Below are 14640 nucleotides of genomic sequence, written 5' to 3'. Positions count from 1 at the left end.
TTGACACTGTCAGAGAGAGAAGTTGCTTTTAAAGGCAGAAAAATATCGAAGGTGCCAAGCTCGGATTAAAACAATAAGTCAACCAAATCAATTCTCAAAAGAGGGATTATAGAGGAAACAAAACAGCTGGGTCAATAGGAGGCCTAGTTCAGTGACTGAACACAATGACGTACTCCACAATGAGAAACAGAGACAGATACACAGGTTTTTTTTCTGCCTTTCATGGGCACTGTTTCACTGGCTACGTTAAAACTTTTCGCCAATCCCTAACTGCATTATCAGAGTGGCTTGCTAGACCATTCCAGAGGTCAACCGCATTGCTGTGATCTGGAGAGTCACATACAAGTCAGATTGGGCAAGTTTAACAGATTTCCTTCCTTAAAAAGAAATGAGGGAAAAAAAGATAAGGTCCTGCGAAGAATTAGTAATGGTTTCTTACCAGTACCACACACTAGTCAGAGTAGTCAGATGTCGTGGAGGAGTACTTGCTGGTGCATTTGGGGGGGGGAGGGGGGGGGGGGTGGTGGCGGGGCGGTGTCGGGATGCCTTAAACTAAAATGGCATGGGATCCTGTATAGGGAGGCAAAAGTAACAAAAACAAATAGACAAGAAGAAATAAGAGAAGAGACAGGCAGAGAATTCAAGAGCAAAGACTAAACCGGGTCACGGTGCAAAATAAATGTGAACGGGACTAAATGTCAAAAAGAAAAGACTTAAAGGTCTTATGTCTTAATGTGTGGTGCAATAGCTATAAAGTGAACAAATTGCTGTAAATCCTCTGAATCTGCAAGATCACGATTTGCAAATTTGTCTATCTACACCAAAAAGTATGTAATAAAATTCAACATTTGCAAGCAAAACTCGTGCTATTTTTAGCCCATTTTTAATGAGCTCCACAGTCACAAACTTCATCATATCCAGGGGTCTCAGGAACAGAATCCTTGCACATATGGAGGAATGACTACAGTTCCACAAATACATATACATGAGTATGATATGGTTGGGGATTACAGAGATGTAGCCACAGGGCGACCAGGGACAGGAGCTGAAAATCCAGGAGTATTGAGTTTTTAGGAAGGACAGGCAAAAAAGGAAAAGGAGGTGGAATAGCATTAAAGAGGTCATCAGAGCAATATTGAGGAAGGATATCAGCTCTGGTGAAGTACTGTCCGTATTAGGTAGAGCGAAGAGACACAAAGTGGCCAAAACCAATTGTGGACATTGGATATAGACCCTTGAACTTCAGCGGTAATGTTGTGAAGATGTTAAAGAGGAAAACAGAAATGTGAATGACAAAGGTGAAGCTGTAATTACGGATGACTTTAATATGCATATAGATTGGACAAATCCAATCAGTAACAATGTCGCAGCAGAAGAATTCTTGGATTGTGTAAGAGGTGGTTTCCGGAATCAATTTACCAAGGTACCAAGTGGAGAACAGGCCATTTTAGACTAGGTATTGTGTAATGAGAAAGACATAATTAGCAATCTAGTGGTGTGAGGACCCTTGGGAAACAGTGCCATAATATAACAGAATTCTTCATCAACAGAAGGAGTGACACACACATTATTTAGAGTCAGAAGTTTTAGAATCAAGTAAACTATGATGATAAAAAGTAGGAACTGGCTATGATGAATTGGAAAACATTTCTTTAAAGGCACGTGGAGTGGATAGACAGTGGCAAACACTTAAAGCGTGCAGGAATGAACTGCAACAATTGTTCATGTTTGTTTGACACAAAAGTGAAACAGGTTAAGTGCATGACGATGACTAGGCAAGGGAAACTAGGGATATTGTTAGAATCAAGAGAGGGAAAAGAGCTTGACTATAAAAAGCAGCAGATCTGAAGTTTGGGAGTGGTTTACATTTCAAGAGAGGAGGTAAAGGGAATTTGTTAAGGAGAAAGGGAACAGTAAACTTTTAGGGAATACACAAATGAGTTATAAAAGTTTCTATAGGCATTTGAAGAGATAAAGATTAGTTAAGACAATATAGGTCACTTTACGTCCAGAAACAGGGTAAAGGGAGAAAGTGAGAGCAGGATACCGAGTTGCAATCATCAGACATGATTATACTGAATGGTGGAGCAGGCTCACAGAGCTAAATGACCTACGCCTGCTCCTATTACTGAGAACAGATTTCACTTCCATATTTTTAATTAATTATAACTTCCATTTATATTTCTCCAGCTACCATGGTAGGATATAGAGATAGTAAGAACTGCAGATGCTAGAGTCTGAGACAACGTAGTGTGGAGCTGGATGAACACTGCAGGCCAGGCAGCATCAGAGGAACAGAAAAGCTGACATTTCGGGTCAGGACCCTTCTTCATCTATGGTAATATATGGACCTGTGATACTTCACAACTTTGATAACTGCTCAAATTTGATCAGCAATAACTCTTTCTGGAATAAATTCTTTCCTGAGATGAAAGGAACAAAGAGCAACTGTTACAAGGGAATTAAAAATAACAGGCTAACTAACCATCACTGGAAAGAAGGAGGTGAAGCAACATTAAAAAAAGCTGTTTTCTGAGAGGTAATGTGACAAGAAATAAGCAAGTTGTGGTGCAGAGCTAATGTCCTGACCCTGAACCATGAGACCCAGGTTCACGACCCACCTGCTCCGAAGGTGTGTAATAACATCTCTGAACAGATTAATTAGAAAAATAGGTGAAATCAAAAAGAAAAGGATAGAAGCTACAGACTTGATAACCCCAGAAATGCAATCAATGTTGTAGATGAACGGACTTATAGGATCATCGATAATGTCACATCTGAAACTTCACCAGACAGAAAATCCTAAAAGAATTCAATTTCAGGATGCTTTGTTAGCAGAACTTGAGAATGATACAGCACAAGGATTGAACCCTAGACATCCAGAGACAGGTGCTGTTGGTTGGAATTGTAGCTAATTTCACCCAATAAAATCAGGCAATAGCTAAGTTGAGTTATGAGGCTTATCATGCTGACTCGAGAGACCTTATTTTTGTTGCTACTTGCAATAAATTGAAGTAATTGTTTCAATATTTGATTGAGAGATTTCTTAGGTCATCAAATTAAAAGCTGCTAATGGTAATTTACATACAACAACCTATGCTCTCAAACAATAGACTCTGAATAGCTATTCCTGAGATGTACAGTTCACCACAGGGCAATTGAATAATGTCCATATAATCCTACTAGAATTCTAAATTACATTATGCTTTGCACAATTAAAAAAATGTCCAAGATGGTGATAATGCTGAACACAAATTCTGCATGTTCAATGAGGCATGAAGTAAGTTATCGTACTGTGTGTAACTATTACTTCAATAATTCGCCTTTGTATGTGTACAGTTGGTAAGTACAACTTGGTATGATCATTTCTTTCTTGGATTTTGGCAAGCGAAGAAGTAAATGTTCAATCAATGCTGCATTTTCATTTTATTCTATCTTGTTTAATTTCGGGCAAAAATGGGTAAGAGAAATTTTGAGGTTGAAATTTTGCTTTGAAGAAAAAGTTCTAAACATCAATAATTTCTGATTACTGAATGACCCAAAATAGTGAAGTTCCCAAAATATTTGAAACAAGGAACTGCAACAAAATCATTCGATTTACCTGTCCCAGAGTGCATTCAAAATGTCCCAGGAAGTCATCATCTTTCAAGTCAATTGTTTTGTTGTCAATATCATAAATTCCAAACTTCAATTTCTGAACCTGCTCAAAGTAGTAATCCACAAGGAATCTCTTTGAGAACTTTGGGGCGAGGCAGTTTTTAACTCTCTCTGTCCGATCAATCTAAAAAAAAGACATCCCAAGTTATTAAACAAAATTAAATCAAATCAAAAAGAATAAAACAAATATATGCAGGTACTGGATACCTTCAAATTATACAAAGTTATTAACTAGAGGGTTGCTAAGGCAAATAAGCCACACCTCGCTGAAAAAACAGGTTTTAACAATGCATACTATTGTTGAAGCATATATCAGGATGCAAGTTCAGGGTTACAAACTTAGCTATGAATCTTCAAAATCTGTTAGCTGATACTGGCTGAGGGGTGCCTTATAGAGGTTTATAAAATCATGAAGGGCATGGATAGACTAAAAAGGCAAGGTCTTGTCTACAGGGTTGGGGCGTCCAAAAACTAGAGGGCGTAGGTTTTAGGTGAGAGAGGGAAGCTATGAAAAAAAGTGGACCCAGAGGCAACATTTTCATGCAGAGATTGATATGTACACTGAATGAGGTGCCAGAGGAAGTGGTGGATGCTAGCACAAAAACAACAACATTTAAAGGTCATTTAGATGGATACATGAATAGGAAGGGCTCAGAGGGATATGGGTCAAATGCTGAAAATGGGACAAATTTATACAGGATATCTGGTAGGCATGGACGAGTTGGACCAAGAGGTGTATTTCCATGCATATATCTCTATGACTCTAAGTCATGCACACATATGCCACAGGACAATATGGAAAATTGCTAGTTATGTCAATCCATCACCCTGGTCTGGAAAGGGAATATTTTAAACAACCAAGTCTCATTCTAGCATGTGGTTGCATTAGAAAATTTCAGAATGTCCAAAATTTACACTTAATGTTATTACTTCTTGCTTCAATATCTCTCTCCGTCTAAGATTATCTAATTCACCCTCCTTCGTGGTCATTTCTCTTATTTCCTTTGCAATCCATGGTTAATCTCAATCCATCACCTAGATCCCCTTTCTCTTATTCTTTGAATTTAAAATTCTTAACAGGCAACTTCCCTTTCAATTTTTAATTCTACTCAAGGGCTCTCTTAAAACTTCCAGGATCTTGAGGATTCCTTCAATTCTCTTGCAGCCAAAGCAACATGTGCTCCAGCTCTTAGGAATTCACTTTGATTTACCTCAGTGCTCCAGTTATCATCCAAGGTGTAAGATTTTTGGGGCCTCTCTGCTAATACTGGGCCAGGAAACCCTCCACTCAATATTTCCTTGCTCAGTTACTCCAGAATCACAACAGTTTTGTTTCCAGCAGCCTTTTGCTACGAGCCTCAACTACTTCCAACAACAAAACTTCCAAGCTCTCTTTCCCTCTGCTTCAAACATTTAATTAACACACTTCTGCTGCTGCGAAAACAGATGAATAAACCTAATACAAAACTGCATCTCCATTATAATCCATTCTCTTGGCAACGTGATGTACTTGGGAATGTCTCAAAAATTTGAATTAGTTTTTGAATACTTCAAAGAACAGAACAGTATAACACAATACAGGCCCTTCAGCCCACTATGTTGTGCTGACCTGTTACCCTACTCCAAGATCAAACTACCCTGCATACCCTACACTTTACTATCATCCATGAGCCTATCCAAGAGTCACTTAAATGTCCCTAATGTATCTGACTCCACTGCCACTACTGGCAGCGCATTCCACGCACCCACCACTCCATGTGTGAAGAACCTACCTCTGACATCTCCCCTATATCTTCCTCCAATAACCTTAAAACTACGCCCCCTCATCATAGCTATTTCCACCCTGAGAAAAAGCCTCTGGCTATCCAATCTATCTATGCCTCTCATCATCTTGTACACCTCTATCAAGTCACCTCTCAACCTTCTTCGCTCCAATGAGAAAAGCCTTAGCTCCCTCAATCTTTCCTCATAAGCCTTGCCCTCCAGTCCAGGCAGCATCCTGGTAAATCTCCTCTGCACCCTCTCTAAAGCTTCCACATCCTTCCTATAATGAAGCGACCAGAACAGAACATAATATTCCAAGTGTGGTCTAACCAGGGTTTTATAGAGCTGCAGCATAACCTCGCAGCTCTTAAACTCCCCCTGCCAATGAAAGCCACCACACCAAATGCCTTCATAACAACTCTATCAACTTGGGTAACAACTTTGAGGATTCTATGGATGTGGACCCCAAGATCCCTCTGTTCCTCCACACTGTCAAGAATCCTGCCATTAACCCTGTATTCTGCATTCAAATTCGACCTTCCAAAATGAATCACTTCACACTTTTCCAGGTTGAATTCCATCTGCCACTTCTTTGGCCAGCTCTGCATCCTGTCAATGTCCTGTTGCAACCTACAACAGCCCTCCACACTATCCACAACTCCACCAACCTATGTGTCATCAACAAACTTACTAACCCACCTTTCCACTTCCTCATCCAAGTCAATTATAAAGATCACAGAGCAGAGATCCCAGAACAGATCCCTGTGGAACACCACTAGTCACCGAGCTCAGGCTGAATATATTTCCATCTATTACCACCCTCTGTCTTCTACTAGACAGCCAATTCTATAACCAGACAGCCAAATTTCCCCGAATCCCATGCTTCCTTACTGTCTGAATGAGCCTACCATGGGGAACCATCCACTGTTTACCCACTGCTTTCAATTTTTTTTTCTTCTTCAATCTAGGACCCATACGAATATTTTAAACCCCTTATGTAGATTTCCATTGTCATTGTCTCACCACCAAGACTCAAAAGGTTCAATCCCCTGATCATCGGTTTTCCCAATTCCAACTCTAACCTTGTAACATAACGACTGGCAATCCCATGAACTGTAATTACTTCACACTTGTTTATCAGCCTCTCAAATGCAGATTCTTTCAATTAATCTTTTTGAAGTTAAAATATAAATCATTAGCTTAAACACTGTAACAACATCATCTCCAGCTGCAAACTCCATCCCTCTCTCTCTGGCAATCTTGAAATTAAATCAGCTTGTTTGCAACCTTGGTGTCAAACTTGATACTGAAATAGGCTTCCAATCAGATATATTTGTGCCATTACCCTACCTAGCCTGACTCAACTCATCTGCTACTGAAACCCTCATTTCTGCTTTTGAACTTGATTATTTCAGTGTATTTCTTGCTGCTCTCTCAACTTTCACTCTCTATAAAATAGAAATCAAACTGCCCTTAACTCATTCCAAATCCTACCCCCCACATCACCCCAATGGATGTTGAGCTACATTGACTCCTGATCAATTAACGTTCCAATTTTAATATTCTCTTATCTCCAAATCCCTCAGCAGCCTTACTCTTCCACAACTCTAATCTCCACCAGTACCACAATCTTGGAAATATCTGCTCCTCTAATTCTGGCCTCTTGAATCACCATGCTTTAATTGCACCATAACTACCTCAGCTCAAAGCTCTGAAATCGTAGAAAAATGGACTTGTGACAGTGCAGAAGGCCATTCAACTACATCTGTCCATACTTGGAAGGAGCAGTTCACTTGCAGCCACTTCCCTGCCTTCTTCACACAGGTCTGCACTTTCTTTCAGATAACAATCCATTTCTCTCATTAATTCCTCAAATGAATCTGCCTTCATCTCTCACACACAGACAGCATATTCCACATCCAAATCACTTTCTCAGTGAAAAAGATTTCTACATGTCATCATTGTTTTTGACGTTTAAAAATGAGCTTACAGTAGCAAGACCTGACTGGGTTTCTGGGTAGCATTAAAAGATTCAAAACCACTCAGCAAGTCTCAACATTCGGAATTTAATCAATTACGTAGAATTTAAAACACAGAAACAGGCTTTATTTGATTTCTACTGCTGTTTATGCCCCTCGGCTTGCCTGCTTCCAATCTATTTCATCTATTTGTATCAGCATATCCTCTTAGAACAACAAATTATATCGGAGAAACTTTTTTTCATAAAGCGTGCAAGGCTGTTCACAGGAGCATTATAAAAGAAAAAATAGACATCAAGCCACAGAAGGTGCAATTAAAGATGGAGGGCAATACGCTTAGTCAAAGGAATATTTCTTGACACCAGCTGCACAATGCACATTTCCCCTTCTTATCAAGATCGGATCTGACTAGCCAAACGGAAATGAATTATCCAATATATTAAAATAATAAGATAACTGAAGAACACAGGTCAACAAACTTTATTTCCTGTACATTGAGTTCTTTGCAGAGATCCATTGACAAGATTCAATTTAATCTTGTCACATGTAAAACATATGTACTCCACATGGCATTGCATTTCTTGCATTTACCAAAATCACTCATGAACTACAGCTAACACTGGCACAAACTACTCAGGATAACTGGTCTGTTTCTGACCTATACATCCACATATAACTGTAATTTTTAGGACCTGATCCCACACTATATTATTCATATGATATAATCTATAAATGCAAATGTCTTGATTGGCCCACATTCTTCCAATGTCTGCATGGGCTTCCACCAGGTGCACCTTTTTCCTCTCACAGTAAAAACATGTGCAGGTTAGGTGGATTGACCATACTAAGTTGTCCTGAAGTGTCCAGGGATTTGTTGGCTAGGTGGATTAGCCAATGGGAAAAGTGGAAATAGGGTTGGAGAGTTGGTCTGGGTGGGATGCTGTTCAGGTGGTCAGTGTGGACACCAGGGGCCAAATGACATCTATCTATGCTATAGGGATTCTATGATTCTAGGATGCCCAATTAGCACCAGCAAGCATTCTTTAGATTCATGAGCTTCCTTCCAAGTACAACGGGAAATAACATACATGATGGAGACTGCTGCTGTTTGAATGGAGAGGAGGCAATACATCAGAATATCATCAACCTCAACACACAAAAGTAGGCAAAGACACAATGAAAGGGTAACGTTTCTGATCCATCACAAGATCTTTCTGCAAACGTAAAATTGTTTAACTTTGTCTGAACCTGACAGCTATGCACTAATAATCACCAGTCTGCCCTAGGTTGGCAACAAATAATTGTATTCGCGCATTTCCTGACCTGTTAACAAGGTCTTCAAGGAGCTCAACAGGCTGTCAACTGGAGACAAGTTGGTCCTGACCATACCTCTATCAGCTTAAAGTATACAAATGGAGGCATTGGGGACACTGTCATTCCAGGGCACTATTTTCAAAGTACAATCGCTCTTCTCTGAGCCTCTAGAATAACTGAAAGACACTGCTGTTAACTCCAATCAGGAACTCCCACTGAAATGTAATGTGAGAACATGAGCAAACTTAGCTCTGAGACCATGTCCTCATCCAAATGTTAAAGGTTCTGATGGCATCGACATTTTAGATTTACAGAATGGCCCCTCTGGCAAGACATCAAGGCCAGCCAGGTGTTTTAAATAATCACCAAGCACATATCTTTTCATGATTTTTAAACATTCATGGATCGGGACCCATTACAATTATATACACAAATCATTACAGATGTAGGGCAAGTTGATAAGTTAGTTGAAAAAAAACTGGATTAATTGGTCTTCTAAAACAAAAATTGGAACATAAAAGCAAAGTGGTCATGCCAGAACTTTATCAATCTCAAGTATGGCCTCAGCTGTAGACACTTCAGAAAAGATGTAAAAGATTGAGAAAAGTTTACCAAGGAGATTCGTCAGGATATTCCTGCATACGAGGGATTTTAAGTTACAAAGAGGTTAGAAAACTGAGCATCTGATAACCTTCCCTGTAGCCAATTGAGAGGAGTCTGATGTGGTTTTTACGATTAGGAGAAACTTCGATATTAAAGAAGGACTATGCCTCTGATGACTGGGTCAAAAATTAGAGGTAACAAATGCAAAATTCAATTATAGACATCTAGAAGGGAGACCAAAAGGGGCTTTTTCAGAACTGTCAAGACCAGGATTATTCCAGTGAAAATGTGATGGAAGACAATTTCTTAAAATAATTTTAAAACATATTTTAGAAAAGCATTCAAGGACAAGGGTCTTAACAGTCTATAGGCAAAATACAGGAATGTAAAGCTAAATACAATTGTTGTGATCCAAAAAAAAACAAGAAGCGCTGAAGAATATTTCTAATTTATCTAAATTGCTTGTGGAATCTATTTGTTTTTATAAGAAGGTGCAAAATGACTTAAAGAGCAGTTGTAAAGGAGTCAACTGCAATTTTCTTGGCCATTAAATACTGGTAGTGATGACTTTTGACTTTGCTGGAAATAATATCAACAAAGAAGTTAAGTCATAGAGATTGCAAACGCAAAAGGAGAGAATTATAACGCAAATGACATTTAAAATTAGAAGATGAGCAGGTGACACGTACAAACACAAAGACCAGAGACATAATGGAACGTGGAACGTGCAGAATTTGTGCGAGGTAAAGACAGAAAAGCTCTCTACATGTTCTGTTTTCTGTGCAGCAGCAAGAAAGAACACAAGAAACTCTTGGGAAGCAACATACAAGCAATCTAAAAGAAACTGAATACTTATAAAAAAGGTACTGCAAATAGTTCTGGTATCCAAAAGGCAGCTCATAAATTGCATCTGAAGATGAGATCATGAACTGAGTTTGTTAACTTGGTCAACTATAAAGGAACTCTCGAAAGCTATGCAATTAGGCTGTTTGTGACCTAAGAAGGTGAGGGTTCAAAGCAACCTGGGTTTACCGATGACAACTATACCAATGAAAGCTTGTGTTAGACTGGATTCCTGACCTACTCTGAGGGAGTAAAGAACAGCATGTAGTGTAGCACCCCATGCATGCGGAGAGTAATGCAGCTGTTTTTGGTTGTGTAAGATGTATCTTTGTTGTATTGACTATTCCAAGTAATATTTATCTTTTTGTTTGATTCATCATTTATCTCTTAACTCATGTTAAAGTTACAAAAAGTGAAACCTTGTTGGTAAAAATTTCTTAATTTGGGGGCAGCTGGCAGATTTATTTATTTTATTTCAGCTCTACCTTCAGAAATTTTAATGTTTCAATAAAGTAGCACAGACAAAAGAGACGTTACGGCCTCCAGCTGTGATGCAAGTTTCTACAACTGGCAAACAGTTTAGGACTAGGACAAGGAAGTGAACTGGGAGAAGACGGAGGGGAAGAATAGCATTAAAAGTCTGTCATTTTTGGAGAGTTTCCCTTGAGCGCTTTTGAGAGTCAATATAAACAGCATACATAGTAAGAATTTCTCTCATCATTATTTCTATATACAAGATAAAACAAACATTGAAATCCTTCCACAATCAGATGGAGAAAATGGAAAATGCTTGGGGAAAAGGTGAGAAAAGGAAATACAAAAGCTAACACTGAATATGAATTAGATTACAATATCTTGAACTAGGTTAATATTGAAAATAAATGGACTTTCAGGACAAGCTTGAAGAAAAATACATTGGGGAGAAATGCTTACCTCAGCCCATTGATTTTCACCAGTACTGACGAGTAACACACACAATGGATCAGATTTGGAACCAACATCTTTATCTAATAGATTCTCACAGGAGACACTCAATTCAACTTTAGTCATGCACTGCGCCATTTGTTAACTTGTTAAAAGCTGACGAAAAATCTGTAGAACAATTAAATTGAGCAAATTGTCAACTTTTAAATAAAGAATTAAAATGCAAAAAATGAAATATTTGTGCAAAACACAATTTTCTTTAACATCCCCCTCACCATTCCACATTTTATCAAGAGAGGAATGCAAGCTTCTCAACTGCTCCCAAGATTACATACACTAATTTGCATTTTTTTTGAAAAATCAGCAAGTCACTTGGTGTCCACTCGGCACCTTCCTGATCACTTGGCCAAAGTTGAAATCCACTCACATGAATACAGGAAGAAGCTGTAATTCTACAAGTCTGTGTAGTTGTCTTTGGTGCAACTCTCTTGTGCTACAGGATAGTATGACATATAACTCCATACACAGCTGAGCATTACTTACAGAGCTGGTATCTTATCTCTAATTAAGTACAGCATGAAGGCAGGTCTAACTGATACTGCGGCATTCATTATTTAAGATAAGCCAAAGCTCTGATATACAGTTTAGCTGTCAACAGAAGAATTCTGGTAGGTAGAAAAAATAAAAAAAATTAAAAAGTCTAAAGCACAAATTCTAAAGATTTTTTAATAAATGTTTAAGCTACATTATGATTTTATTGTTTAAAATTAATTGCTGGAAAAATTGAAGTTCAATTCAATTTGAAACGGCAACAAACGTTGGAAGAGAACAGTCATCCACACAAGCATTTCGCTCTCTTGGCCAATTCGACAACATGAAAACAAATTGTTGTTGCAGTCTAATCTAAAGTAAGCGTTGTATATCATACAACAGTTCCAGTCATCTGTAAAAGGCCTCCTTTGATTTCTATTTTAATTAGTAGGACGTCTAGCCAAGTACTAAAGGGCAGGCAAATATTCAAATACCTACTGATTGGGGCAGGCCAGACTGAAAGCAGCACTACCTTTACTCCCTTGTGAACTTCTAGAAAATTTATGCAAGGTCATAACTTAGTTATAATAATCAGAGAATTATTGCTCAATGCAAAGCATGTAAGTACTTCGGCTAAACCAATTCGAAGAATTGCAAAAGGTGAGTCATAGCAGGGGCCTGGCAGCAGTATTGCAGTGAGAAGTGAGCAAGCTCCAAACTGTAACATTGAAGTGATGAACTGGGTTATAAAAGTGAGTCCAAATATGCTTGGACAACGTGGTACTTTGCCAATGTGAACCTCGGTGGATGGAGAATGCAGACAGCTGTTGCCCATGGGTTATGCCCTGAAGCGTACAGAAATGCTGACCAAGGTGAATACCTGGTGAAGAATGCCACACAGATGCAGCTCCCATTTGTCCACTTGGGTTTTCACGTGTCAGGAATTGTTGCCATCTACTTTCTCTCCATGGCCTGGGCAATAATGTAATGCCATTGCATGCAAAATGGGCCTCTCATCAATCATTGGCGAGACTCATGTTTCATTATTAAAACCTTGCATGGAAAAAAAGTTGACATTCAATTATCAGGAATCTCACTTTTTCTATTCTTGGCCATTCTTTCTTAGCTGACTCATCATTTTCCACATTCGAGGGCTGGGTGATTCCATCCTATAGATCAAAATGAAGGGATGGGCCAAATGCAAATAATACATTGAGATCAAAGATGAGTTGTCAAAGTAACATCCTCACCTGTTACTTATGGAAATTAAGACTATGCTAAATCAAAATAGCTGGGGTATCTAAATAAAATATCAGAATTCCAATGAATCTGACTTTATAGACCAAGACTTTTAATCTTGGTGTGTCAGCAGACTAAGGAATTTCATTTGTGTAGTGAAAGGCATCAAGAAAAATAAGACATATCAAATGTGACCTCTTAACTGTTCATGTTCCTTAGTGATGGCCAGAGAGCATGATCATGTCCGACAAAAAGAGAATCTAACCATTATCCGTTGACATTTAAGGGCAGAACCATTGATGAAACCCTGACTATCACATTCTAAGCTTTACTATTGACTAGAAACTGAACCAGACTAGGCATACATCAACCGTGATTACAGGAGCAGGTTGGAGGCTAGGCATCTCGCAGCAAGCAACTCACCTCATGACCCCCCAAAGCCTGTCCATCATCTACAAGTCAAGTCAATAATGGGATGAAATATTCCGTTGTCTGAACGACTGTAGCTCAAAGAAGTGAGACATGATCCAGGGCAGAAACAGCCTGCAGGACTAGCATCACATCCACAAACATTTACTCCTTTTATCATCAACACTCAGGATCTACAGCGTGTACTGCAGAAATTCACTAAAGCTCCTTCCAAATAGCACCTTTCAAATTCATGACCATACTACCTCAAAAGGACAGAGCAGCAGACATCATGGGAACACCACCACCTGCAAGTTCTCCCCCAAGTCACGCACCATTCTGACTTGGAAATACATCGCTGGTGTTGCTGAGTCAAAATTTCCTAATGGCATTTGGGTATACCAGTGGTCCAAAAAGGCAAATCACCACCACATTCTCAAGGTCAACTAGGGACAGACAACAAGTGTTGGTCCAACCAGCGACACTCAAATCCTGTGAACAAATTTTAAAACGATATGGGCAAAGAGTAGGATCTCTGACTTGCATTGTAGTTGGACTCTGTTTAAATGTTGTAAATCATTTCAATGCACTTCATAAGCGTGCTATCAGATAAATTGTAACATTGAGCTACAGAAGATAAAAGAACTGATAATCAAAAGCTTGTTAACAAAGTAGGACAGGGATTCCCAAACGCTGAGGCTGAAAGTCAGACAGATGCAAAGAATGTTAAAGAGGGAGTTCCAGGTTGTGCAAAACTAATGCACTGCTGCTAAAGATGGGGGCAAAGGAACTGAAGGATACAAAAAAAAGACAGAATTAAAATAATGTAGAAATCTTAAGGATATAGGGCTGGAGGGGGCCATGACAACATCCTACAAAGTCCATTTTGGGTATAGAAACATGACTGAATGAGTTCAGACAGAATTTGGGAATGACGGGTACAAATTTGGAATTAACAAATTACTCAACAACTTGATGAGAAGAAGAATTTGAGCATAATTTGACAGTATGCAAGGACAACTAAAAACAACTGGATGAAAAAAACTTAGTTATTTTCAAAGTTATGTGACATATAATTATGGCACACAACAGCAGATGGTGCATTTTAAGTATATACTGTCTGTTTACTTTACCCAGTATAATTCATATTTTGACAACATAAGGCTACTATCTTGTTAATCATATCAAGACAACCCATCTATTTTCTCACCACTGTGGAATACATTTTTACGGTTCCAACAACATATATTTCAATGTTGACTCTTCTTGTTCTGTTTTTAGAACAGTGAGACTACTTCACTCAACTGCCTTTCGGAGCAATGAATGCAGTCTGGTCATATCCCGAGAGGAAATGCTGTCAGGGATGCCAGGAATGTTA

At 38.8% G+C, this 14640-nt stretch overlaps 1 protein-coding gene across 7 annotated transcripts in view; it reads right to left on the bottom strand.

Moving 5' to 3' along the window:
* LOC125451712 (copine-3-like) overlaps window positions 1–14640 on the bottom strand; it is a 72045-nt gene that overhangs the window by 51160 nt on the left and 6245 nt on the right. For 5 of the 7 annotated variants that reach the window (XM_048529232.2, XM_048529237.2, XM_048529233.2 and 2 more), the window contains exons 2-3: window positions 11094–11252; window positions 3602–3781 (exon numbers count right to left, since the gene is read on the bottom strand). In XM_048529232.2, the coding sequence (XP_048385189.1) occupies window positions 3602–3781; window positions 11094–11222 (309 nt within the window). In that variant the 5' untranslated portion in view covers window positions 11223–11252. Of the gene's footprint in view, window positions 1–3601; window positions 3782–11093; window positions 11253–12495; window positions 12669–14640 lie in introns of all 7 variants that reach the window. The other 2 variants (XM_048529235.2, XM_048529238.2) reach the window with 2 other exon arrangements.

Source organism: Stegostoma tigrinum, chromosome 5 (assembly GCF_030684315.1).
Source record: "Stegostoma tigrinum isolate sSteTig4 chromosome 5, sSteTig4.hap1, whole genome shotgun sequence".
NCBI lineage: Eukaryota > Metazoa > Chordata > Chondrichthyes > Orectolobiformes > Stegostomatidae > Stegostoma > Stegostoma tigrinum.
This window is presented reverse-complemented; position numbering and strand designations above follow the sequence as displayed.